This window comes from Taurulus bubalis (assembly GCF_910589615.1).
Source record: "Taurulus bubalis genome assembly, chromosome: 7".
NCBI classification, from domain to species: domain Eukaryota; kingdom Metazoa; phylum Chordata; class Actinopteri; order Perciformes; family Cottidae; genus Taurulus; species Taurulus bubalis.
In genome coordinates this window covers 23288789-23316519 of record NC_136595.1, presented here as the reverse complement: position 1 = coordinate 23316519, position 27731 = coordinate 23288789, and the positions used below count along the sequence as shown (strand labels likewise).

The 27731-nt window shown below is 40.9% G+C and overlaps 1 protein-coding gene across 1 annotated transcript; it reads right to left on the bottom strand.

The window, feature by feature from the left end:
* tcf3b (transcription factor 3b) lies at positions 1 to 27731 on the bottom strand. The gene is made up of 21 exons (XM_079220904.1): positions 27677 to 27731; positions 24534 to 24630; positions 22351 to 22423; positions 16454 to 16527; positions 15703 to 15775; positions 15185 to 15225; positions 14802 to 14934; positions 14327 to 14373; positions 9504 to 9597; positions 9305 to 9405; positions 8850 to 8943; positions 8654 to 8712; positions 8028 to 8103; positions 7380 to 7441; positions 6978 to 7163; positions 6155 to 6266; positions 5713 to 5860; positions 5464 to 5517; positions 4497 to 4735; positions 4229 to 4380; positions 1 to 3501 (listed from the first exon to the last, which is right to left on the bottom strand). The coding sequence occupies exons 2-20, from the start codon at positions 24606 to 24608 to the stop codon at positions 4235 to 4237; spliced, it is 1887 nt and encodes a 628-aa protein (XP_079077030.1). The 5' UTR covers positions 24609 to 24630; positions 27677 to 27731; the 3' UTR covers positions 1 to 3501; positions 4229 to 4234.

The following is a 27731-nucleotide window of genomic DNA, read 5'->3' as shown; positions in this document are numbered from 1 at the left end:
CCCTTTATTACAATGTTTTCCTTTATTTTCCTTTTATGTATACAATATTCAAAAGCCAGACATTGGAAAAGGTATAATCTGTTATTAAAAATGGCACATTTATTGCTACATTACTGTTATATACAGGACAGTTCTCAACTATATATATTTATATATATATATATATATAAAAAAAAGAGAGAGAGAGAGAGAGAGATTGAGTGAGACACTGAGGACCCTGCAGGAGTCAACAGTGTCCTCACTCCCAAGATGTCAGGCTCTGTACCTGTGAATGTATTAACACTCAATAGTCTCCCCCTTTTTAGTTCAACAAAGATATGACAAAACTGTTGAAAGCAAGTGTTTTATTACTGCTTTCTTATACCAAAACAATTTCAAGCCTGTCAACTGAACATTTTTCATCATAATAATGTAATTTTCTGTTGACATCATGTGCTCCTGCAGTGGTCGGCTTACTTTTCTGCAGATTTCAAACTGTGTCTATTGTCAAGAAATAAGGTTTCCCCCCAAACAAATAATTTGAGTATGTAGCTTGTAGGCTAATGGGATGCTCACAGAATACTAAATGACATCAAGTCAGATTTCCCCCTTGGAACAAACCGGCAATATTCAGTACAATAATTGATCTTGAAATAATAAAAAGAAAAACTTCAAATACAACTTTTTGAAAGAAGTGATTAGAACTTCTCAAAAAAAGTTACTGTCAACGGCATCAAAGAGCTGGAAGAGGTGAAGATAGTCACTGGAGACTAAATATACTGAAAGTCACTGCAGCAAAGGGCTTGCGCACTCTGATATACAGAAATGTAAAATGCGCCAAGTCATTCGAGGTTCCAGCTACGACGGAAAATAAAATGTACTCCCTACATTGAAATTGAAGCAACACATACACTGAAACATGTTAATGTGCATCAAAAGCAGACAATCAGAGCCAAAATCAGCATCTCTTGAACCCTGTAATGTCAAGTGATTGCGCAATATAGGGCAGATAGAAAGAAAACTCATGACCTGGACCCATGACCTTAACTAAAACAGCAGTTTGGACAATATAATCCAGTTGAATAATTAGAAAAAAGGGGAATAAAAACTAAACAAGATCTACGTAACATTTATTTATTTAACTAGATACACTGAAAGAAAATCTCTTTATACCATTTAAACTTCTTCCTGAAAATTGAAAAAAGCATTAGGAGAAGGGAGGGTGGGGGAATGAACAAGTACCTCTTTAATCTCCATGATAAATGAAATGATATGGTTCACAAAATAAAACGGTCTTAAATGAAAATACAAGTTCAGGCACTGATAAGGTATCACTCTCCCATCATGTCATCTTAAGTCTTGAGAATGAAAAGGCCACACTATTGATTTGTATAGGTCTTTTTCTTCATCTCTTTGTAGAAATTAAACACACAAAATGCTCTACCTCCCATTTATGATTACATGTTGGTAAAAACCATTCACAACATGACATGACATGGGCATAACGTCACAATAACACTGTTTTGTTCTCCATTATTACACCCAAATACGGTCGTCTGCCTCCAAAATAAATGTGCAGGCTACTAAATAGTGAGCTGCACACTGAGAGCCACTTGGTTGAGGGCAAACATTAGAGAGAAAACAAAAAAAAAAAAAAGGTGAAATGAAAACTAGTATACGGTACTGACAAAACCCAGGAACACGACTTTGAAAATGATCCACATTTGTATGGTAGCTACATTCAAAAACCAGTTGCATAATTACTGTTAGAGACAAAAATCTTCCCACATTTTTCCTCAGTGCCTCGCTGCGAAAGTAATAAAACTTCAACAGGACTGTGGCACAAACTCTGTCCACATACCCCCAAATGAAAAGAAAAAAAAAATTCATCTGGGTAGCCGATGATGTGCTTCAAAACTAAAACTGGAATAACGGATACACCAAACGCTTTTTCATTTATCATCCGTTTGCCTTTTTCCTCTGCCATCTCAGTTCAATTTTGATTTTTTTTGTTGTTGAACAATTTCATTTAAATGTCAAATATCCCCCTTTTCAGCTCATCTACAATACACTCTAAACTTCAAACTAATATTGCCATTTATGTAAAAAATCTACAATGTATAGACTAACAAAAAAATATATATTTTTTTATATATATTTAATTTTTGAAAAATGAAACATATCAGAGTAATGTATGAAGTGAATTTACACGTCACACTTCTCTCTCGGTAAGAAACGTGAGAGCAAGCGTACTCAGGAGGAAGGTGAGGGGCTGTAAATCAGTGGGAATGCTCATTTAGGAAAAGAAAGCCTCCGTTACACGAAGGCTTGTCTGCTTCAAACAAATGCGGACTGATGAGAGATCCCTTCTTCAAAAGGAACCCAGATTATTTTGTCTTTTAAGGGGAAAGAAAATTGAGCTGTTAAGTCTGCTGGCATTGTCAGTAAACCATTTTAGGTAAGTAAGAGCACTAAGTGGTGCTGATCACTTAGCAAGTGTCTCAAATGGCTTTAATACATGACTTTCGGGGACTGAAATGCACAACGGGTCGACACTTAACTTGCAGCCTAAACCTATACAACTGTGCTTTGTCTTGTCTAAGTATGCTTTAGTACATAAAGCAGTACAAAGACCTGAACATATGATAAGGGATTACTGGAGTAACACTAGAATGTATGGTCAACAAATAGGAAGAACGGGTTTGTAGTTGACTGACTCTACCACTTGGATAATTCATAACCTTCAGGGAAGGAGTCTTCTACTCCAAGTCTCCAGATGCATTGTGGGTTGAGACCGGGCTTGAGTCGGAGACTGCCTCTAGTTCAGAGTCCACGTCTTTCATGAGCTGCTTTTGAACTGCCAAGACTTTTGACCTTTCCGCCGCCTTCCCGAAACATTTGCTGATAAGATCGGGGAAAAGTCACTGAATTTAGACAATTCAACTTCAACTATGGGCTTGGTTACATAACATATGTAAGACTGTACCATCACGCTGGGAATGACATACATTAAAAGTAACTGCTCATACACATAAGCAATCCCTCACAATAAATGTTCCTCACATGTAAAGCAATTTGCTTAAATGTCAAATAGAAAACATGTAACAATTAGGCACAAATCCATGATTCAATTTGTGTTTGTTTAGGTCTCCTTTCTTTCACAAGAGCACCTCTCGGCAGTGTGTCAAGTCCCAATTTGTGGCAGGACAAAAAAGTACTCCGGTGTTCCATCATCTTGTGGAAACCAAGAAGAAGATTTTTTTTTTTACATGTATAAAACAAAGCAAAACTAAAAAAAGTTCTTCACATTTGAGCTTGTAGTCATGGTTGGGAGTGCGACAAACAGGCTGTGTCAGTTTTGGCAGTATGCATGTGTGTACGAGTGTGTGAATGTGCATCTTGAAACTTGAACGGACAATACACAGACATGTCCACATATACACACACACACACTGGAGAATAATGGGTGGAAGAAATCTGTTAAGGCCACATCCTCTGACAGCCAAGGAAACACCACCAGACCTGCAAAAAGGAAGGACCACAAACATTATGTTGTAGTAATCCTGTATTATAAAGAAATCAACACAATATTGAGGATTACACTGAGCCCACTGCCTCCTACATGCTAGTACAATTCATATTTTAAGTTCTAATCCGTTATACTCAGGAGCTGCTTAAAATTAAAAAGTATTCAACTGGCGAAAAACACTGAGTGGCTTTAATTGTGAAGCAGCCACAGGAGTTTAGAATGGCCATTTTGGCATTTTGCATCAGCGGATTAGTTTATTTAAATATTGCAGGAGGCAATGGAGCAAAAGGAGCAGCCACAGCGAGCTGGTTGATGAAGAGCTGCAGGCGACAAGTCGCACACCTCTTCATCAAGGTAACCAACTTTACCTGTGCCCTATTGTTGTGTGCATCATTAATCAAGATTGCCATTGCTTATGGTATGATAGAAAAAGACTAATTATTGACCCCTTTTCTTTATTATTACAACCATGTCAGGTTGTTTTTGGGCTACTGGTTGTATTTTGCTGGTCAAGCAGTGTTTGCTGCCCCAAGAATTCTGGGACTTGCAGTAAGGAATCTCCCTTGCAATTACTACACGTGACCCTAAGTGTTGGCAAATAAACCAGGAATGACATTTTAAGGATTTTAACTTTTAAGTAACCGTTGGTAAAACAAATACCTATAAAACACTGGGTTACATCCTAATAAACACTTCAGTAGCAAATGTTTAAAAGCCTACCTGGTGTTAGATGTGGCCAATTGGGTTGTGGCCATCTCCTCCCATACTAGGATGGCCTCCTGAGAGCTGCATGGGTGCGTCACCCACCACCCCGGACACTTTCTCCTCCTCCCGGCGTTTTAAACATGCTGCCTTGGGGTTAAGGTTACGCTCTGACAGAGGAAGGGAGAACAGAAACAAGCCCTCTCAGTATAAAAGAGTAACGATGTATTTAACAGAGGTGAACATAACTGTGCTTCCCATCACGATGTGCTGCTTGCAGACTGACCTCTGACTTGCTGTTCTAAATTAAGGATGACATTGACAGCTTGGTGCAGGATGAGAAGTTTGGTCTGAGGTTTGTCATGGCTTAGGTGTAGCTGGCACATCCTCCCAAGCTCCTTAAATGCCTCGTTGATGTCCCGTACTCTGAGGCGCTCGCGGGCATTGTTAGCCACTCGCCGTTCCTTCTCACGTTCCAGCTTCACCTCAGGAGGAAGGTCCTCATCATCTTCCTCCTCATCTAGACTACTTACAGACGGAGACAAAACAATCAAGCCGAGATCAGAAACACATTTCAAGACAAACAATTAAACACTTGTTATGACCGTATGAATGACATTCCACTACTTTAACTTTAGCATGAACAGCAGGGACTGTACACCCACAGTTGAGCTCTGCACTGAATGGATGCACTTAAAATAGCGTTAAATGCATACTGTGTAAAAGTGACCACTGGAAAAACATTCAAGAAGCAGTATCTCCCACTAAGTAATTTGATGAAAATATAGTCTGATATGTTCATAGTATCCTACGCTGTGTGTGATGCTGTGTTTACAAGGTTTGTAACTACAAGTTAAGTACTTCAAATAAAAAAGCGACGGCATAATGAGCTGTATTTTCCTGCACCTTTTTGGTCATCAAAAAAAAAAAATCTTTGTTGGGTTTCCTATTGTAGTGTTTGTTAGGGGTAAATCAGTTTCACAAATGTTTTTCCTCCCCCAATACATTTCCAGTTCAAAATGTATCAATTCTTAAATCTCAAAATACATTTGCAGCATAAACAGAAATATTGAAAGTCAGCGATTTATAATACAATTCAGAATGTCATCCAGTTATATTACAATGATTTTGCACAAAATTAAAAAAAAAAAAAATAACATTTTAGAAACGAGTTCCATGAACATGTGCTTTAATTGATGTGTGGCAATAGCCAACAAAGCACAATAAATTGACCCTCTATTGGAAAAACTTACTCATCCCTCTGGTCTGAAAGGCTAGCGAGCATCTGGAGGGTCAACGCCTCCTTTCTGAAAACGTGACATGAAGGGAAGAGGGATTTCGACATTGTTAAATGCCTCACAAAGTCTGGGCGATCGGTGGGCTCCACCTTTGTGGTAAAATAGTTGTGTGATTTTATTGTCATGCCGTTATATGTAAGTGCAGTTTTATAAAGTCTTTGGTTAAAACACAAAGATTAGAAAACAGAGTGAGGACCAACTTACCGTCGAAGGCGTGCTGCCTTGGAGTCCTTCTTTTCGTCATCAGATTTGTCTCCAACAGATGAGTTGTCGTCATCGTCCTCTTTATCCTCTTCTCTTTTGATGTCTGAGCCGCTGGAGGAGTGCGTGGAGCGGGCCAAACCAGGGAGACCTAGGGACAAACGCATAGATGTTAGGAGGTTTCAAAGTAACCTCTCAAAAGGAAAGGATGTGACACAACGGATGAACGTAGAAAGCTAATTAAGCTAGGCAGAGAACACTGAAGATCTCTCAATCGCATATCACCGTGTAAGTACACTAGCCGAAACATGAATGAGTATCTGGGTACTGAAATCAAACATTTGGGTTTTGTGGCGATGCTAAATAGAAGACATTGTTTTGGGCAGTTTCACTAAACAACTACTGATGTGCTCCGCTAAGTAACAAGATATCCAGTCAGACTTACTGGTAAAGCCTTCCGGTTGGCCAACTGGCGGCGTGGGTCCGGATGCGTGATGGCCGTGCAGAAGAGTGCTGCTGGGAGGAAGGCCTGTGGGCTCCTCGTGTTTCCCTCCCTGCTGATCCAGGGGGAGAACCATGAGGTGACGCTCACAAGGACACACATATCACAACTACAGCCCTAAAAAAAACTGACTGAAAATTGCGTTGAACCAACTTTAAAAAGACAATAGCTAAAAATAAAAGCTGTAAAAAATAACTTGACATGTGCACAACTTTGAGAACAAATATTTACTAAATGATGTAGTTAATTCAAAATGTTTTACATGAATGTTTGCCTACATTATTTATTGTCATTTAACTCACCAAAGAAGATGCATAGAAATACAGTTTACTCCTAATTGCTTTTAAATTAAAAATATTTTACCAGCAGATGGCACAAATACTATGTTTGACTTGTACTCATAAGTAATGCATTTGTTATTTCCATATTTCTTGCTAATAAGAACAAAAATCAGATTTCTTCAAAAAGCATATTTGGTGTGTAACAAATACAAGATAAAATCAAGGTACCCTGCCAATCAATACATCAAAGTGTATTGCACATGTTATGGTTTATGCAAGCCATGTTGCAAACATAAAGTATGTTTATCCAACCTCCATACTAACAAAGTTTATTCAGTAATGGCTGATGAAATAAGCATGTACTTCAACCTCCATTGTGTCAGCATGAAAACAAACTCCTTGCAGAGTTTTTAGAAGTGTTGATAGATATTATGTGTGTTATAAAACACAAATTAACACTTTAGTTTGCATCCTGCTTGACTCACCATCGCAGGATGTCTATTGCTGAGGGCAAGGCTTGCATTTGGGAAAGCTGGAGAGAGGGCCCCAAGGCCCCCGTTGTGTACCGCGGACAGCAGGCTGTGTATGTCGGGGGCGCCCTCTAGACCCTGACCCACAGCATGGCTACGCAGTACATGGATGGCCTCCTCCAAACGGTCCTCCATTTTACTCTATGAAAACACAACAAGCACACACTTAGATATCAATATGACAAAGCATACTACAAGTCTAAGAAACTGCTTATAAAAACACAGTATGTCTTTGACAAAATACTTTGTACTTTACGGTGCACTAACTAAAATAAGCATAAAAAGGCTATGAGAATGTTGGGACAACCTCTCTTGCTTAAAGTTGCTTTGATGTAGCAGAGAATTGTTTTCACGTACCAGTGCGTGTGGTTGTCCTTCATAGTTGGGTGTGGTTGGTCTTTGCCACTGAGACTGAGCTCCTGCAGAGAGAAATATTGGGACAGTGTATAGAGGTGGTTCTTAATTTTACAGCAGATGGCGCTGCAGACACACGTTTCTACACTGAAGATCATTAAAAATGCAGAGGATCATTTTTGCGCCAACAATTTCAAGTGATTCTTTTTTGTGTGCCAAAAACAAGTTTGCAATCAAACTGAACAAGTTAAATCGATTCGACTGATGTCAGTATTCTGTGGCGGAAATTGAAATATTATCCAAATTTGTGGTTGCATGTGTGAGAATAAAGCACAGGATAAAACCACCTGATCGCAGTTTACCAACCTTCTGATTGGCACAATTTACTCGGCGGTTAGGTTGACATTAATCTTACATCAAAGCAAGATAGTACTTCAATGATGCAGGTAAAATAAAGACATGGCAAATTATGTGTTTATGAATATGCAGATTTCTTTATACTAGTAATAAAAACAGCACATTACGGTGCAGATTGGAGATTAAATGCCTTTGATTGACTCGCCATAACATACAACTTCTAAATGTTGTCTTCTCCTACACAAGTACCAATTATGTCACTCATATGATCAATATGTGAGAATCCAACTGTACCTGCAATAGCTTGAGGAGAACCAGGAGTAGATGGAGCAGAGGGGAAGTTATTACTGTTGTGGTCCGACGGGTAAATCTAAAAGCATTGATCACACAGCCCAACATTATTGATTTTCACTGCAATAGTGAACTTGTGCTGAGCAATGTGTCACCACAATAGATTTTTCTACATGACACAATGGTTTCCATGTCACACAATATTTATCTCTAATCACTCAAATGCCATGTCAGAAACGTTTAGTCGAAGAATCAAAGAGTTACAACAAATAACATAAATGACTAAGTAGGTTATTTTTAACCAATTATTTTATTTAGAAATGGGACAAATACTACTTTGAGTAAATGTTAATGTTTCCCCCAAAAAAATTACTCAAGCATTTCTTGCACATTTTAAAACTAAAATCTCCAAATACAATTAGGTCCTTGAATGTCACCGTTTTGTCCTTATTGAGATGTCTTTGGCACATTTCACAAAGGAAATTCCTCGTTCTTTTCTAAATTTGCACTTCACGCACATCACCCCAACATAACATATCTTCACTTCAGAGGAAATAAAACAAATGTACTATAATAGTTTCATTGCCCAGAACTAATTTGAAAAAACAAATAAACAAAAAATAACTCACCGAGGCGAGCGCCTTCCCAATTTCATCTCCTGAACTGCCAGCTGCGGTGCCTCGGTTGGCTGCAGAGACAAAAGAAATCAGAAAGTCAGATAACCCGTTTATTTGTTTTTGGAAAAAAAAATAAAAAATCAAATGGCCTTGGTACCGACGCTTCCAAGATACTTATGCGATAAGTTCATGTTGAAAGGTTCCTTACACATGATGCCTTCTCCGTTGATGGCGGGAGTGTGGTTGTAGGTGGTGGGAGCTGAGTGGAAGCCATTGACTTCGCTGCCGTGCAAAGGATAGGTCTGTGGGGACATAGGCAGGGGTTGACGCTTCTGGAAAGGGAATACAAGTATCTTCATAAGGCACAAGCCCTTCAGAAAACTAAACAAAATGTGAGAAATGCTTATGAAGGAAGATTAATTAATTATTATTTATAACTCAAGCATATAACTAAAACGTGAACAGATATTTTAGTTCATGCATCTCAAAGGATACGTGGTTTTATTAATAGAAAAGTAACTGCAAAAATCTTTGCTCTCAATGAAAAGCTAGCCTTTCATGTTCACCACATACATCCTTACAAGCAACATTAGAAGATTCAAGCGATTGCATAAAGAAAAATAAATAAATATAATGATTGCGATTCAGGCCAATTGTACACACCATCCTGTCCTGTGGGTTAATTGCAGAGAAGGATCCCGGCTGTCCAATGTGAGGAGAGTTACCCAGCATGGCAGAGTAGCCAGAGGACGACCAGGGGTCTTCTGAGAGAAACACAGACACATTTGCAAATATGAAAACAGTTTTAACAAAACAGGCCAACAGTCCAAATTCATTCCAGTGATGTTACGTGAAAGGTTACCTTGCATATAGAAAGGGTAGACAGCTCCAGGCTTAGCACCAGGATATCCTCCATTGTCTCTTGCATACTCATCACCAGATGTGGAAGCATACACCTAAACAAACATTCAGAAGGTGAGCAGTTAAGACTGATTTCTAAAACAACAAAGACGTACTTTAAAAACGTGGACATTTTATGTTTCTGGATTTTTATAAAAAGATGAGTGTTCTCAATTTGTATCCCCGAGTATCACGAGAGACAAAGTAATAAGGAATCGATCCATCCTATCCTTGCTTTCCAATAGCTTCAAGTGGCCACAAGATGGCAAGAGGGAGTCTGCCGGCGGTGGAGGCAGGCCGGCTCCTCGCCTGTGGAGGAGAACACAGCGGCCATGCCATGCTGGGCACAGCGACGGCTTGAATCCCAGTGCACAGTGAGCACTTCCTCTTGCTCCCAGGACCCCAGTGACATCGCCCTGCCTAGCCTGGAGCCCCTCCCTGTAACACACTCAGTATCAGCTCGCACACATACCATGCCTTAAGCGAGCCAACACTCTCCCTCCACCAGCAATACCCTCAAACCAGCACTATCACGTTCTATGTGGCATCAACAAGAGGATTGGATTCCAGAAAACATGAAAATGGACAGCTATGACAATTCATAATAGCATCTTGAAAGAGTCCAATCACACATCCTTTCTACATATTGCTAAGAAAAATGGATGCTGGGCCTTAAGTGACACACATCTCCGCGCTCCAAGATGGACATGAGAAGCCCTCAGTTTCCCCAACACCATCAGCCACCACTCAGTTCGTCTTTTCCTCTCCTCCTCTGTCGTAACATGGCAAATCGAGGAAGAGAGAAAGAGAATGGAGGCTAGGCTGCAAAGAATGCTAATCCAGAGAAGGGATTTTTTCTGTAATTTGATTTAACAGGGAGAAGTGGAAAGGGAATGGAGAGATGCACTTCTAATTACAGAGCCATCTGCCTGTTCCTGGACCACATCCAACTCCACAGGCAGCTGGGCTGAGGAGAGGGAGTGAAGAGAGGGAGAGAGATGGGGGCTGGGATCCAGTGAGAGAAAGAGAGAGAGACAGAAAGAGAGGGAGAGAGATTGCAGTGGGTAGGGGGTGGTAAAGGGGCAAGGGGGGGGATTGAGGGGAAAAAATGAAGGCCCTGATGATTTATGAAATGGGTAGAGAGATAAGGGGTGTTAAAGGGGGACAGGAGAAGGTAATCTAAATGACTTAAACAAAGCTTGATATGGCCAGGGGAGTGTGAAGGAAACAGGGGATTTAAAATGATCACGGTTAATTCTGGGGAAAACATGACGGAGATGGCTTCATTTAACAATAGGCTTTGAGTTGTTCTTTCACGGGGAACAATGTCGAGTGAATCCTGCTGCTCTAGATAGGAACAGAGAACTACACAATGACTGGTGCTGCTGGATAATTGTATTCTCAGGAAGAAAGGGGATTTCTAGGGTAAAATCCTCAACTAATAGGGGTTTAATGTAATTCAGGTTATGACCGTGCAAAGGTCTCTACACTAGAAAAACATGGGTTGTGGCAAAGGGTGGGGAGTAGATGAAGATTAACATCAAACTAACCTCAAAGCGTTTGATTCAACAATAAGGGTTTTGTTTTGTGATTAGTCTATTGGACAACTAGGGGGCAGAAGAGAAGTTCCTCCATGTTGTTTGATTGTTGCAGATGAGAGGGTGAAGGTTCACAGGGTTAGGGCAAGGATCTCGTGCACAGGTATCGGTGGGTTACAGAAGTAAGGGAGCTGGAGGGGAAACGAGGAATAGCCTTTACAGTGCAGCTATAATCTATCCATTCGCTGATTTATGGCCACATGATTTAAGTAACAAAAGTAGATAAAGAAAAAATAAAGAGCATGTTGATGGGGCGGTGAAGAGAAGCTGGGAGGGAGGGAGTGTGTGAGGGAGGGACGAAAGACCACAGGATCATCATCGGCAGTCATTAATCTGGGCTCAGACACGGGGCTAAGAGGCCTCGCAAGCACCGCGCCTCACAACTGGGTCACTCACAGGGGGAGGCCCACCCAGGCCATCATGTGGCGAAGCGTCGGCAGAGGGCTGGGCGAAGTGGGGGAGGGGGGTTCACACACACACACACACACACATGCAGACATCTCATCAGTCGCACCAAAACCACGCGGCCATCGTTCACACTGCAGGGAACGACTGAGGTTCAGACAGTGAAAAAGAGGGGGCCTCGGCCAGACAGTGTTCACACTCAATCTCTGTGATGTAGTCACCACGCAGGAGTGTGTCTACACGCTGAGGCTTCAGCAGACACTTTAACATGACAACACCCACAGGTGGAGGACAGCACTGTCATTTGAAGAAAAGAAAAAACTAAACTGATTTCTCCATTTCTTCAGTGAACAACAGAGAGCAGCATGTTCACCAGGTCCAACTCTGATCTGTCCACATACAGGCTGTCACTATGATATGGACCCTCCTCGTCAATGCAGCCGGCTACGGTTGCATTTGTTGCAACTTTGTTTCAAAATAAGACAGAGTCCGAACGCAACGCTGTTAATGCTTGACTTAATGTCCTGGCAGATTATGCATCCATGGCTCCGCGATTTGGACCTAGCCAGCCATATAAATCTTTTGAATTCACTCCATCCATGCGTTAAAAAAACATCAGCATAGGCATGAGTCAATCTTCATTTAACTTTTTCTTGTGAACGTTGCACAATTTTTTATATACGAGGAGGAGACTGTAGACGGGGCTAACGTGCAGGTATTTTCAAACCCAGTATTTATAATAACAGATTTATACAAATAACTAGTCTTAATCTTTCTCTCCTCCGCTTGTGTTGCCGGTTCACCGATTCAAGGCACCGTGCGGAAACACAGATGACACAAGTGAGGAGATGCAAAGGTTCCATATCCAGTTCATCTTTTAGGTCACTCTTGTCATCTGAGAACAGTAGCGTGAGGACTGGCTGACTGAAAATGTTTGTGCAATGGCAGTATTTCATATTGATGATCCAGTGGCAGCTCTAGCAGCAAGACTCTAATAGCAGCATGACAATGTTGGTTCAAGGACCATAAAGAACTTTCTGGAGAGGGAACTATTAAGAGAAGTTAGTGTTGCGTTGAAAATGCTCCGTGGTATTCAAATTGAGCAAATGGCGTCTGAATCATCTACGATCTACAGCAGCTGAATCTGTATGGACGGGCTGGTTGGGGACAGCACACAGGACTTAGTGGAAATAATCTATAAATGGGAATGATGTGCACAACTGCTGCCCGATTCAATTCTTCGTCAAGTCGCATTAAACTAAGGGTAGGATATATATTCGAACACGTCACGGTGACTTGTGTTTGCAGCTATGTGTGGTTGCCGTCATCCACACATCAGCTGCTGGGAATTCTGGGCCCACTGACAAAATGTGACACTTGGTACAGTAAATCAAAGCACTATATGGTACTTCGGAGCGCTTAGGCCGAGGATTAGAGTTCGTAAGCACACTATTGAATCCAGTATCAAATCCGCTTCACAAATTGAAATCCAACTGCATATATTTAGCTTTAACTTTCCCATTTCAAGTAACAAGTTATGAATAACCCAATACTAAAGAAACTAAAACTCCAAGACTGATATTCAAAGTGAATCTCTGTGGAAACGGATTCCAAACTTGCTTTATAGCCACACAACTTCCCGAATGGCTTCTACATTGTCCTTGTAGGAATGTTTCACCCACAAAATGATCATTCGTATATAGTTTATTCCCCCCGTGTTACCTTTAATTCATTTTAATTGCATGTCCACAAAAGGATGAATGAAGAGAAAAGTTACTATATCAAAACGCCCATTGACAAACTCACAACTCCTGCAGTATAATCCAAGTATTTTCATCCAGTTGTTTGTTCACTACTTCCCAAACACATGCATCTTCACCTAAAACATACCATTTAAAAACACTTTCGCATAAACAGTCTTGTGCTTTCAGAGGCTCGCTACTCATCTGTCTAAGTAATATAAATAGTGAGGTTTTTAGCAAAGACGCATATGTTTGGGAAGTAGTGAGTGTGGATAAATGAGACTTGGATTATACTGCGCGAGTTGTGAGAGTTTGTAAACAGATTGATATTGTTTAACTGTTAAACCTGGCCTCCATTAACTTAATGTCATCAAGACTTTCTTCCATTTTTTGATCCTCCATTCACAGAAAATGTTTTCTTCAAGAATTTAGGGTTACACGATGCGAGTAATTGATATACAACTGGTCATTTTGTGGGTGAAGTATTGCTTTAACAAATCCAAGTGTCTCATTACACACTTTGTAACCGGCCACCACAACCCAACCTCACTTGAACCATTCGTGCATTGGCTGCATGAAACACGTGTACCTTCATTACTCAAATCCAGGACCTCTGTGTGCAATTCAAATCAGGCCACTGAAGAAGGTGAGTTACCAGACTTGACAAAGTACCTCAAAATCCTATAAAATTGCTCGTCTACATGACAACCAGACCCTGAACAACACTTGAAACCACTTGAGTGTAGTGTAGAGACAGACACAGTGATGATGTTATTGGGCCCCGAGTTGCCCAACTGTCAGCTCACAGAGTCTGACTGAGCAGAGGGTCTTTACCCCCGTCCGTCACAGAACTGCTCAAGCAGAGTGGGGAGAGCAGTGTGTATGTGTGTGTCTGTCTATATGTAGCAAGAGTGTGTAGTGAGAGAGAGGGAGAGAGGGTGAGAGAGAAAGAGAGAGAGAGAGAGAGAGAGAGAGAGAGAGAGAGAGAGAGAGAGAGAGAGGACTGTGAGCTGTGAAGGCAAGCAGAAATAAGCTCTCACCGAGGACGGCAGGCCAGGGGGTTTCCGAATCTTCTTTGGCTGGGTTTCTGTATACGGGCAGGCAGAGACAAAGAAAAGGTGAAGAGAGAGACAAAAATACAAATAAGGACTTAACACATTTGACAATGTTATGCCAGTACAGGTGCAATTTCGCCCTGTGCTCTAAATCCAACTTCAGAATAGAACAAAAAAAGCACCAATCACACTACGGCAGTGTGTATGTGCATGTCTGTTATTGTGAATAAATGTTAAGAGCGAATTCATCTGCATAAACCTTTGTATTGAAAAGGAGTTGTGGAATATAGACAGAAATGATCAGACAAAAAGAAAATAATCTGTAAATCTATTTTATTTTTATTAAATAATAATTTGTTGCAGCCCCAGTTAACCATAAAAAAATAAAATAAACACTGCAGGGGGAATGTCAGAAAATAAAAGCAAAAAGGAAGAAACATGTCTTGTCCAGTTATCTTACCTATGCCTCCATCAGGCGGCCTTCTCCTTGGGTTGTTTGGGTATGACGGGTAAAACTGGGAGCCAGATTTAAGGCCGGAGGGGGACATGGCATCTGGGCTGGGCATCGCTATGTCGCTAGGATGAAAACCAGGCTAGAAGAATAGAGAAAGATGGAGAAACAACATTTTACAATTAACTACTTACGGGGACGGGGGTTAGCAGAGCACAAACAGCTTCTTTTCTAGGAAACGAAGACAGTTAATTCAAAGTGTTTAACATGAAAAGAGAAGTGAGAAAACAGGGCTTCCTTTACATGACGCATTACATGAATTTAGCTCTTTTCACACACATATACAGTATAACCTTGCAGGGAGTCAAGGAAAAAGCTAAATGCTTACATACCTGGCTTACAAAGGGAGGGTACGGTGGCCTCTCATTTTTACCTGCAAGATAAAAGTGAAAATTGTATCAACTTTAATGAGTGAAACCATGAGCTTTATCCACACACATTAAGAGGCAATGGTGTGTGCAAAAACAAATGCAAAGTAGCTTCCTTTATTTATTTATTTTTAAGTACAAAAAGTCTAGGGCTGCCCTCCCCTTTTTCAGTATGCTCAGCTGCATAAAAGCCGCCTGCCAGACAAAACCCTAGGGAAGGTTTCTGCTTCAGTGCCCTAACATCCCCAACACTCAACGAATGAACACTGGCACACACGCACACGCATGTAGACACATACACATTTCAACACCCAGAAAACAAAGTACGCACAACAGTCGAATCGGACATTATCAACATGATTATATTAAGTGAAACCAGGAAACATGTCCTCCATCACTGAGAAGGACGTTTATACACTCTTTCCAAGTGCAAAGAAGACATTTTTTTACTACAGCCAAAAAATACATATAAAAGAACATACCTGCAACCCCTGCACTGATGAACGGAGAGGACAAGCCTTCAGGCTCATTATAATGGGATCCTTCGCCATAGCCCTGAGGGAACAATGGTATAACACATAACAACATTAGCCATCTTAAAGAAGAGCGAAGAAAAAAGTAATTAAATCATGTAGGCTCCAACATTGGACAGGCTAACAAACACACCCACGATAAACAATGTTTAGTGGTCTTGTTAGCGCACCTATGTGGCTTTCTTAGTGGATACCCTCCCTCTGCTTTTCTGTCTAACTAATAGGATCTATGCCAAACAAATCTGCATCAGCTCGGGGATTCAAACCGACTTTCTTAATTATCAACTTGTGGTAATCAAAGCCTGCTGCATCTATTTCACCCCATGTTCCTTGTATTTACACAGAGTTGTGCCAAGACAGTTACAGCGGATGTGAAGCTGCGATTACCGGTGGGCTTCCACAGAGGTTCTGGGCTACCAGAGCGCTTGCCAACGCAGGATCCCGAGCCAAGGTTATTAGGTAGAGAGTAAAACTACCACTTCAAATCAAACATGGCACACGGCATGAAACAGTACTAAGCTGTTGTGCTGGTAGGGGGAGAGGGTGTGTGTGTGTGTGTGTGTGTGTGTGTGTGTGTCCGACTGATTAACTGAATGTGTGCGAGTGTGTGACAATATCATGGCATCTGGTGTTAATGCTTAGCTCTCCAAACTTAAAATCGTGTGCAACTCAAGAGTGCGAGTGTGTGTTCAGATCTTACCCGTCCTTGGCTGAAAGAGGGGCTGTTCTGTTCTGCTGAGCCCCAAGACCCAGAGCTGCTGCGCTCGTCTATTGCTGCAAGAAGACATATTGTTAAGATTGACGGGTAGAAAGATCAGCAAGTTAGTCTGAAGTAGGGATGAAAGACTCAAAAAAAGCAGGTTGGATTAATGTAACGATGCTATAGCAATCCCCAAGTGACAGTATATAATAATTATCCTATGCGTCACTGCAGATATGTTGAAATGCCCTGATGTTGGAGTTATATCAAGGGAACCTGTCACCACGTCCTACTCTAAACATTGGATGTCCTTAAGTGGCCACAATGGGCTTGCACACGCCAAGAATGAGCATCACTATTGATCAAAGACACCGCTGTCGCATTCAAGATGCAATGCAATGTTAGAACATTTCTGGAAAAAAAAAAGAAAAAAAAGTAATATGGTGCTCAGTGTACCATTAGTGTTTATTACGGTCACTGAATAGCACAAAATTAACCATTTACGTCCCAAATGTAATCCAAGAGGATAACTTCAATTCCATTCAAGTCCAATTGACACATACAAACATGCAAAATAACACAAAACAAAATGCGTAAAGCCAAACTATGAACCTCAATGTTTTAGGCAAAGAAAAGACCAATGTGTGGCACAAAGGAAAAACACAGCCAAAAGACTGGTGGAGCAGAAAACTCCAAAATACCCCCATCATCCCCTTCTCCCTGTCTTATGCACTAATGCTATCCAGGCTCTCTGGAGACACAAGCCTTAATTGCATGCTGATTTGCATAATTGTGCATATTAATGCGGTTTCCTTATGAATATTCATATTTCGTCTTTGATTTTTGCCTAATTAAAAAAATGTGTGTGAGAAAGCAAGAGAGAGAGAGTGAGCGGGTGGAAGGAGAAAGCAAGGGGACGCGAGAGAGAGAGAGAGAGAGAGAGAGAGAGAGAGAGAGAGAGGGGGAGGAACAAGCGGGATGGCAGAGTGAGAGGGGTCTGGGCGAGATCAGCAGCCTGGCTGACGAGTGAGAATGAGTGATGAGACTAACAGAGCGGTGCAAGCACCTACACACACTGCGACAGCCGTGATCTATGGAGCTGATGCCAGTGGCATGGAGAATCAGGCAAGCAGGGAGGAGAGGGGACCTCAAAAGATCAGCCTCGCTCACTGTCAGATCGGCCCAGCTGAAAGGCCACAGCGCTAATAAAGCGTTGCGCCACCGTCAACCGTGTCCAATGGCACAGGACACCGGTGACGGGCTCGCTGCTAAATAAAGATGACAGACTTTGTATGAAGACACTTGAGCCAAAAACCTGGTGCCAGGAGAAGTAATACCAAATTAGTGAGATAAAAAAAAAATCTTCTTTGGAAGAGAGACATCAACAACGAGCTACTTCCAGTCTTGCAATAAATAGATGCATCTTAACTTAACTTTCTTTGTTCCACTTCAAGACACTGTGGCTTCATCCAAATTGCTGGCACACCACAAACTTTTTTTTTTTTTTTATACGTTCAGGTAACCCACAGAAATTAACAATCCCTGTCAACAATAACCTGCACCTAGTAGTGCCAATAAGCCAACAAGGAGGGTTAGGAAGAGAATAACTTCACAGTATTCACAGCCAGTTTCAAGACAACACTCATTCGCCTCCATTTGGCCAGCGGGGGTGCAGAGGATGGAGCGAAAGCACGACTGTGCAGGAGAAGTCTGACAACATTGTTTCACACTTACTGGAGTAATTAACTCGGAGGCAATTAAAACAAGGTGGAGAGCTGCTGAGGTGACACTGACGCTCAGCCAGGCTAGGAGAGCCCCACTATGCCAGAAGAGAGACCTTTCTATTGTTGTTAATCTCTTGTCACGTGTAATATCAACACACAAATTGACACCGTAGACAACCAAAATGATAAAATAATGCAAAAATAAAGTTCCCAACGAGCTTCAAATGCTGTAAAAACAAGTGATACATTGGGGTCAGACGCAACTCTAGCCACCAGAGATTTATATCCTGTGCTGTGTTGCTCCTGTACAAGCAAGTAAGCAGGTTTTTAAGTCTAATTGTAAAAACAAGATATGTTCTGTACCATTCAAAGTAGGTCAGAGATGTACTCCTACATCAATTATTTTGGCCAGTACAAATATTTTTAGTACTTTGCTTTAAACCAACTCTTCGCCTGTGACCTAAAAAAAAAAACTTTTTGCATTCTCAATGAAATCTAAAAGGACAAACACAGACCTGCCCCATCTGGGCTTTATTTAATCACTTACACTCACTATTGAGCTTTTCATTTCTCCAGTCGCCCAGTAGTGCTGCTATCCAAGATATACTAAAAAAAAAACAAAGCTCTCACACTGCAGTTCTCAGCCACTGTCGATGCCTTTTAAACAGCTGCCATTGATTATCATGTCATACAATAGTCAGTGTGACACTCACGTAGCCTTACATACTTTGAAAGCTGAGGGTTTTCTGCGTTTACATCATATTGGGGGAAGCAGAAAAGCTTTTAATGCTTCCACAATATTCCTTTAACTACGTGTAAGAACATAACTAGAGTGTCATATCAGTAATACAGTGCAATGACACCTATCATTGGATTATAAATACTGGTGGAAGTTAGGGCTGAGCGACAATTCAATTATTGTCATTTAAAAGAATCCCATTGTAAAGAACTCATATATTTAGAGATTGTAATTAACAGGTATGTTGTCAAAAATGTATAATAAACTTAAGCAAATTACTCAGAAAATAGGATTTTGCAGTGTAATTTTTCATTTGTCACATTTAATTCACTCAAGAGTGATTGTTTCATATATAACATTAAGTAATTGAATTATCAGAAAACATGCCATATTGCAATATATAAATATTGTGAGCAAATATTTTGGCTACTTTCCCCAGCCCTAGCAGATGTGCTAAAATGTTTACTAAATGTACCGACATTTCCACAATTTCTGATGCCAATTGTGAGGGGAAAGGATGCTGTGCAAAACCTAAATGGCCATTACCACTAAAAGCTTAATGTTAATGAGCCTTCTCGGTTTGACATCAAAGACTATTTTAAGACAGCGTCAGAGTGCTTGAGCACTGCAGCTCATGCTAACTTACAAATCTAACAGCAAATCTATTCCATCTTGAGACAGCTGACAATTAGCAACATAAAGCCCAAACGTAAAGCAAGCGATGAAGATTTAAACAGTCAATTGACATGATGATCAAACTGGGAAAATGAGAGGCGATAGAAAGAACCCTTGTTTTTAATCTACCAATTAGAAACACACAAGAAATGTAAAATACATGGCATGAAAACGGGTTGACTGGTGTACATCACATCCATCCAGACTTTGGCATGGCTAGTGTGAATGTACTTCAAGTGAAAGTCACCCAGAAACATATTTATTCTCTGCCACAAAGCCTTCTTGTGGCTGCAGGCTCTGAAAACATCTAATTTAGTTGAAGAAGGAAACCACTCTCCTTTGAGATTTCCTCTTTTTGGACGGCTTAGACTTTTCAACTACAACCCACCCAAGCAGAGTGAAACAGATGACACAATACAGCAGACGCGTGCAGGTATACAACCCAGAGTGCAAAAGTAAAACACGCGACGAGTAAGCTAGCTACCAGGAGAGACCACATGTGTAAATTCACAATGTTGTTTGTTGTGATCTAAGGGAAGCGAGCCTGTCGCGTCCCCTGTGTGTGTGTGTGTGTGTGTGTGTGTGTGTGTGTGTGTGTGTGTGTGTGTGTGTGTGTGTGTGTGTGTGTGTGTGTGTGTGTGTGTGTGTGTGTGTGTGTGTGTGTGTGTGTGTGTGTGTGTGTGTGTGTGTGTGTGTGTGTGTGTGTGTGTGTGTGTGTGTGTGTGTGTGTGTGTGTGTGTGTGTGTGTGTGTGTGAGAGAGAGAGAAGGGGGTTGGAGACGTTGCCAGCAGCTGCAGAGGTGACAGAGGGGACGCCTGCCTGAAGGCTTGGCCAGCTCTCACCACACACTATCACACTCTGCCTCCCCTACTTCTCAAACATCCCACACTTCTTGCCAATCCTCTTCTCTTTCCTCTCCCCGACACACCCTTACCCCCACACACACACACACACACACACACACACACACACACACACACACAGGCCACTGAGGAAGGGAGAAGGACGCCTAATGCAATTAGCACCCCTCTGAGCACTTTTGTGTTGATGAATAGAGGTGGTCTGGTGGGCCACTAGGCTGCTTGCTGCCGTTCCCGCGCTGCTGGGTCCCTGAATATACAAGCCGGATAAGTGACGTCACAGGCGGACATTGTTATTTAATGGTCATCATTTATATAATAAATAGGTTAGCCCGTAGACATTTTGTATTTTTTTTTTTAAACAAGCCATCTCTTGGGGTTTTTCAAAAGATGGTCCTGTTGACAAAACCAAGCCTTTTCATTTACAAATAAATAAACCAAGTACACTAAATTTTCTTCCATTTCCTTCCTAAAAAAAAACCCAGTCTGTCTATATAAGATTTATTCCTAGTAAACCCAGACTGCATTTTATATACTATGTGTGTTATAACATGAAACATAGCTCAGAAACTCCTTAGATGGTACCTGCAGATCTCCCAAGTTAAATGGGACAGCTTGAAGTATTGCATTAAAATAGGTGTCAATGACAGAGGAGCCACACTTTGGGACACGAGGAGGGGGGAAGGAATTAACTCCTCGCTGCTTAGTAATTGCCTGCTGTAATAGAAACAAACAGAATCCTGCCTTCCACAGGCTGATCCCTCTATTCAACGAGCTCTCTCTTCCACTCTGGCCGCTCGCTGCATGCTGGGCCAGTTTAAGAGGCTGCGAGCAAGGGGTGAGGGACATTGTCTCGGACTCGAGCCATTTCCTGCAGATCAGTGGGGGTAAGAGCCCTGTGCTGTGTTGGGGGAGGAGTGTTTTACACTTCAGGGTGGAGGAGTCGTTTCAAGTCCATAAGCCCCTTTTTTTGCCTTTGTTCCTCAGTGGCCAAGTTCTCACTCTGGGGAACACTGGGGAGTGTGACTCGATTTCACACGCCAGGTTGGAAGGGTGACGGAGGAACGAAAGTAACACGACTTACTAATAACATTCAGGAAGAGAGAAAGGCTCACTCAAAAGGCTTCAGGTGCTTGGGGGGTTAACTGCAGCTACTTTGCACTTTAAAATAGACAATGAAAGACAAGCGGAAAAAACCGGGAAAGAATCAGACAGCTGTTAAAATAAAATGTGTGGATACTAATAAATCTGTAGTTTTAAATCCTTTTTTAAAAAAGGGCTGAAGAATAAATAGATGTTTTTCTATCAACATAAGAACCAAGGGATGACCAAACAGCCATTAAACAAACTGAGGCGCAACGATAAATGTACATTTCTTCTGAATTTACACTACTCCATAGCTAAATAAACAAATACAAGGCACAACTAATTTCCTACATTTGTTCTTTGGTATCAAATTGCTCCGAATGAAATATGTTATCATCAATGTCAATGGATTAACCTGGAGATAAGAGTCATTTCAAAATGGAATGTTGTAAAGCTTTGAACACCACAAATCAAATTAAAACTTTTGCTCCCACGGAGGCAGTGATCTCAAAACTGGGGCAAACACAACTGAAACTCTCCGCGTGCTAGATACCGAAACAGTTTCGTGAGAAAAATATTTTTCATGGTTATTTGAAATTTTTGCATTTAATGTGACTGCTAAAGATAATATATTTAACAAACTAAGTTCATCGATGCGTTGCCAAAACGCATATGTAGCCACAGTCGTGTCAGTTAAAGTCACTTGGGGAAATGAGTACATTTACGTCGACAAAATGATCCAGAAATGAAAAACAACCACTGCCAAGACATAGAGCACGGCAATGCAGTGTTGCTGCTGCTTTGAAGGCTTACCTGATCCCCCAAACTGACTGCTGGCGAGTGTCATTGTCCTGTTCTTCCCATTGGCTACTGGAGGCGCAAACATCTACAAGACAAAAGAGGAAAGATACCGTCACTAACAAAGCAAAGGATGGCACACTTCACACATCCTATTTCCACTAATAAATTACATCACATACACATGTTGCTCAGTGCTTGTGTGTGGGTGTGTGTTTTGCAGGCATTTCAGTTTTAGATGAGTCTAAAGTGAGATATTAGCCATTTAAAAACATGTGATTCCTCCATTAAGACTAAAACATGCTGATGAAAAATGTCAAACATGCTTGATGTCTTTAATTGCAAAAACGCCACATTCCAGAAATAACTAGTCTCTATTTTCCCCCCTAAACAAATATACAGCATTTTGAGATGAAACCTTTCAGACATATTTTCATATGAAGTTGATCCTGCAGTATCAACTTTAAACTTCAAAAACACTCTGATGAGGCTGTGGCTTTAGTCACAGAGCCACTGTGGGCTTTACCATGAGGCTATGATGTGGTCTAAATAGCTGCTCTGTGGCATCTTTCAGTGACGTGGCCAAAGTCTACTGTACAAACCAAACATTTTTCTAAGTAGGACACAAAAACACAATCTGCCACAAACGATCTCTCTTTTCTTTCTTTCTTTTTCTTTTTTTCCGGGTAGGTCTACGTGACCGAGTTGGACACCATCTTTGGTTTCCAGCTACATTTGGTCGCAGATATCTCAAACATCTTTAGTGTTTCTTTATTCCACGTCCGATCTAGCGTGCATTTCTGCGACTAGCCAGCAAAGAAACAAAAAAGGAGGAGGAAATTTGTTTGTATAATTTGACAGTTTCGCACCCAATTATCAATGTCATATTTAAACGGAACATCTGCCAATACAAATTGGCAGATGATCAATTTGAGCTTTCCTGACACAAACCGAACTGTCTAATGAGAACCTCCCACAAAGCCCCTACACACAAAGTGTTTTTCTTTCATGGGGGAAGGTTTCCTATAAATACCGATGGTGTGGCAGAGAATAAGGACATTAACAAAACAGCTGACTGAATCATGCAAGTCATTATAATGATGCTCCGCCAACCAAATTCATGCACAACAACGCCTAAATAACAAAAATTAAAATAAAAAATAATCACAAAGATAAAGCTAGCCACCCCCCATGTTACACTTCATAAAATGTCAATGACTCTTGCAATGATATAAACACTTCAGTATTAATCAACTGTATTCTGTCAAAAGAAATATCATGGCACATTAAGTCTGCTGACAAATATTCATTAGGAGCATTGGTTTGGAATTACCTGTTGTCTCCCATATATAGTAATTATCCAGCGCCGGCAATTTAGCCTTACCAGCTATTCGGTTTATTTAGGCGAGGAAAAAGTAACACAGCTCCATTGGGCCTGTGAGATGTTTATGTCAGCGTAAAGCTCAACAAAAGGCTTCACAACAAAATGAAACACAGGTAAATAAAAAGCTGAAGAGAATACCTCTATCCACTTTGTAGAAAATGTCTGGAGGATTCCTCCAAAAGAATCTCTTCCTAAAGACTAAAAATATGACAAAAAGAAATGCAGGAGCTGTCTGCGCAACCCAATTCATATGTAACAATATATAAACTTCAAATACTTTTAACAAGACAAACAAGGGTGAAATTATTTCCGCAGTTTCCTGCAGTCGTTCTTGATTCACTATTTACATTTTAGTGGATACCAGCTCGTTGTAGTGAGGATCCACTTCCTTGTTGCCGTTTCTCTGCATCACCTACATAATTGAATAACCTACATATATTAAAAACCTGAATTCATTTTTACCAGTCACCCCTGAGGTACAGCAGTGTTTTACTTGCCATGCTTTGATGTAATCAGCACTATCTTTGCATGCCAAGAGTGAAGGATGGAAATATCTTGGGCTGACAAAACCTATTGTTAAAAAAAAAAAAAAAAAAAGAAGAGAGAGAGAAAGATTTCCAATTGTATGTTGCAGATTGAGAAATGAATCGTCCCACTGATTTTCCTTGCTCTCCCCTTTCCCCACTTCTGTCATTGAGACCTCCAGCTCCCCTCTGCTCATACCCAGACCTGTATCGCACTCTCTTTAGCCCTTTCTCCCAATGCCACCCACCTACCACCCAGAACCACCCAGACTGCTCTCCCACTCTCTTACCGCACTGAAATCCAGGAGGTCGTTGAGTTCCTTGTCAGTTCCCACTGCAGCCATTCTTTGCTGCTGTTCGTTCATACCCTTCAGTCTCTAATAAACCCTATGAGAGAAATTTGCAGATACAGGATTTTAATGGCACTAGCAAGCACAAAGAGAATTTACATGTATCTCTTAAAAAAACAGAGGGTGATGGTAATGAATGATTCAAACTATTCTCCCTTCGCTATATCACAACCCTAGTGGTGATTCATATTGGTAAATTGTTTGGCTCCCATAAGGCTAAGTCAGCATTTTTCCTGAAAAAAAAAACAAAGCAACTTTCTTCTCATTGCCAACGCATCAAATTTATGTTCGTGATTTTTTTTAAATTATAAACCCAACATAATGCGAAAAATAAACATCCATGCATCAGAGGCAAAGATCTTCTGCATCCGAGAGGTGGAAATATAAAAATCAACAATCCTCTATGGAGTCCCAGCTGGCCAAAACACACAGCTCAAATTACTACCTCACTCACTACGGACCGATGAGGGAAAACAGACAACATGAGGCTACTTAACACTATACACGTTTAGCTGGGTCTACTTGAAAATGCTAGCTTCAGTTAGACACTGCCTTCCCATCAAAGCAGTAGAAGAGACACTGCCATGAAATGATGAATACTCTGCCCTTAGTCAAATCACTACCAAGTAATGGGGGAAAAAATCCCTTTCATTTTACGCAACCCTGGCAAATAACACAGCTATATGTCGATCATTGCTACATAAAAGAGTGTAATACATTTACAATTACAGACATAATTGGGACTATTGTTAGCCCAAGGAAATAGGGGTGAAAGGCAGCGCTAATGACTTCATGCAAACACGTCATTACCAAATTACCATATGTCAACTCAGAAAGAACCTTGTCAAATGACACAGTGAGCATGAATACTGGATTTACCCTGTGTTTTGCATTCCAACGCCAGCCCGAGGCCGCTCTCTGATGCTGAGCGGCGGATCTGCAAGCCTTACGGGGAACTAGTGGTAAGGGGAGCGAGTGGAGGAATAGAGGCACTTGGACACCAACAGGTGGTGTGCTTTTACAGCCTCTTTTGTAAAACAGTACTAATGTAAATTGATGTAAAAAAACAGAAAAGGGATGGAATTTATAAAAAAAAAGGAAATGCAAGTTGTAAAATGTAAACAAAAGAGCTCAGAATATAAAAATGTATGTCAAGAAATACAAAATGTAAACTAGGAACCACTTGGAAGCAAGACAAACAAAAGTATAAAATGTCATAAATAATTTTCTGCATGTATGAAAATAACCCAAATCACTTCGGGGGAGACAAACACTGCAGTCCAAGTCTAGTGAACTCAAGCAAGCAGAACTAATTTAACCTTGAGACAAGGAAAGGAAGTGAACGCGCACACACACATACATACACACACACACACACACACACACACAGCATCAAGTGTAAATAAGCTAGGAACAGGGCTGTCATTGCTTTTCCAAACTTTTAGATAAGATGGCCAAATCAGGGACAAAATAAGTCACGCACACACCACTAAAATAAACGTAACATTTACAAATATCATTTGACCACCGAGTTAAATGGAGTAGAGCACACAGAGGGGCTTAATGTAACAAAATGGCATCTTCAGCTACTGCTGGATCAATATTTGAAGCAAGCAGATTAGGGGTCTTTGTCACCCCACACAAGGCCGAGGAGGCAGGTCATTCTCCATGAAAGAGCCTGCACTTCCAGTGGAAACAACCACTGAGCCAAACAGATGCCTTACAACAACAAAACTAAATGTTTCATTTAAATTCGTAACACGAATTAAACGCACCTCAGTTGTTGTTGTATTTAATGATATGTCTTGCAAATAATAAATAATAATAATAAAGCTTCTTCTACCTGTCAAACAAACGTGTAATAACTGATGTTGACATTAAAATGTTAAAGCACATTTCTGCCCGCGAGGGTTTTACATGTTTTGGGTGTTATTACTACTGCCGTATGTGAAAATGAAAGCAAAGTAAGTAACTATAACATGCGTTTAAGGCAACGCTATTAGTTCACGAACAACAAGGGAACCGCCGTGCTGAACAGAGAAGAAGGGGAAAAAAAGCAGATTCAACTGTTGATTCAAATTCCCGTCCAACACGAAAACCGATGTGAACGTCTCGTGCCAAAAACGCATTTGTTATAAAAAAAACTAAGCACTTTGGGTCAAATAGTTTGGAACAATGACAGTAAACACGCAGGGCACCACAGGATGCAGGCTTTACATTATTTGATCATCTCCGCTAGGCCACATCCAGGGCCAAGCTACTGCTGACAACTAACCCATTCACCATTTATCTCCAAGCATGTTGACATCATCCTGAAGATTAACACAAAAAACACACAATCTCTCCAGTTGTGGCTTCCTAGATAAAACAAATTATGTGTAAAAAAAAAAAAAACTAAACAAACACACACACAAAAAGCAAGCGCAACGGTCGTGACCCTGGAGAATGAGAGCTCCAAAACTTCATGCAACAAAATAGTGAGCTCTCTTCCACATATTAGGGTTCAAGTCGTTGCGATATGAGGGGAGTTCAGTGGAGGAGACGGTGGGGGTGGGAGCATGAGGAATTTCCTGCCAAATGTGCAATAAAATAAAAGTCTAGCTGGTGGCCAGACACTTCCATAAAGGAATGTTTAAAGGGCTACCAAAAGGGGGTTTAATGGAAAGTTTGTTTTCTGGCTTCTGTGGAAAATATACGTAGGCCCACCAACACAAAGTTTAGCCAAAATGCTGAACAACATTAGACAACGTTTAACATGTTCATGTTTCCACAGTCTGGCTACAGCTTTGTGGCCGAGACACACCATTTAAAAAACAAAGCAAAATGAGGCTCGTTAGGCAGGACTAACACTTAACGTTAGTGGGGTCTTTTATTGCAGAACAAAGGAGTAATTTCCTCCTCTACCGTGGTCGATGCGGAGACCATCACACACACTTGGCTCGCCACCTCAAACCCAGACAAAAAAAAAAAAAATGAAAAAAAAAAAAAAAAAACCTTACATCCCCCCGCTTTAACCACACATTCCCCCAAAAAAAACTTTTCGAAAATTGCAGGCGTCAAAATAGGTTGTCAGTGAAACCCACCGAATTCATGCAACTTTCCCCCGAAACGTGAAGTGAAAGAAGGTCTTTTTTTTAC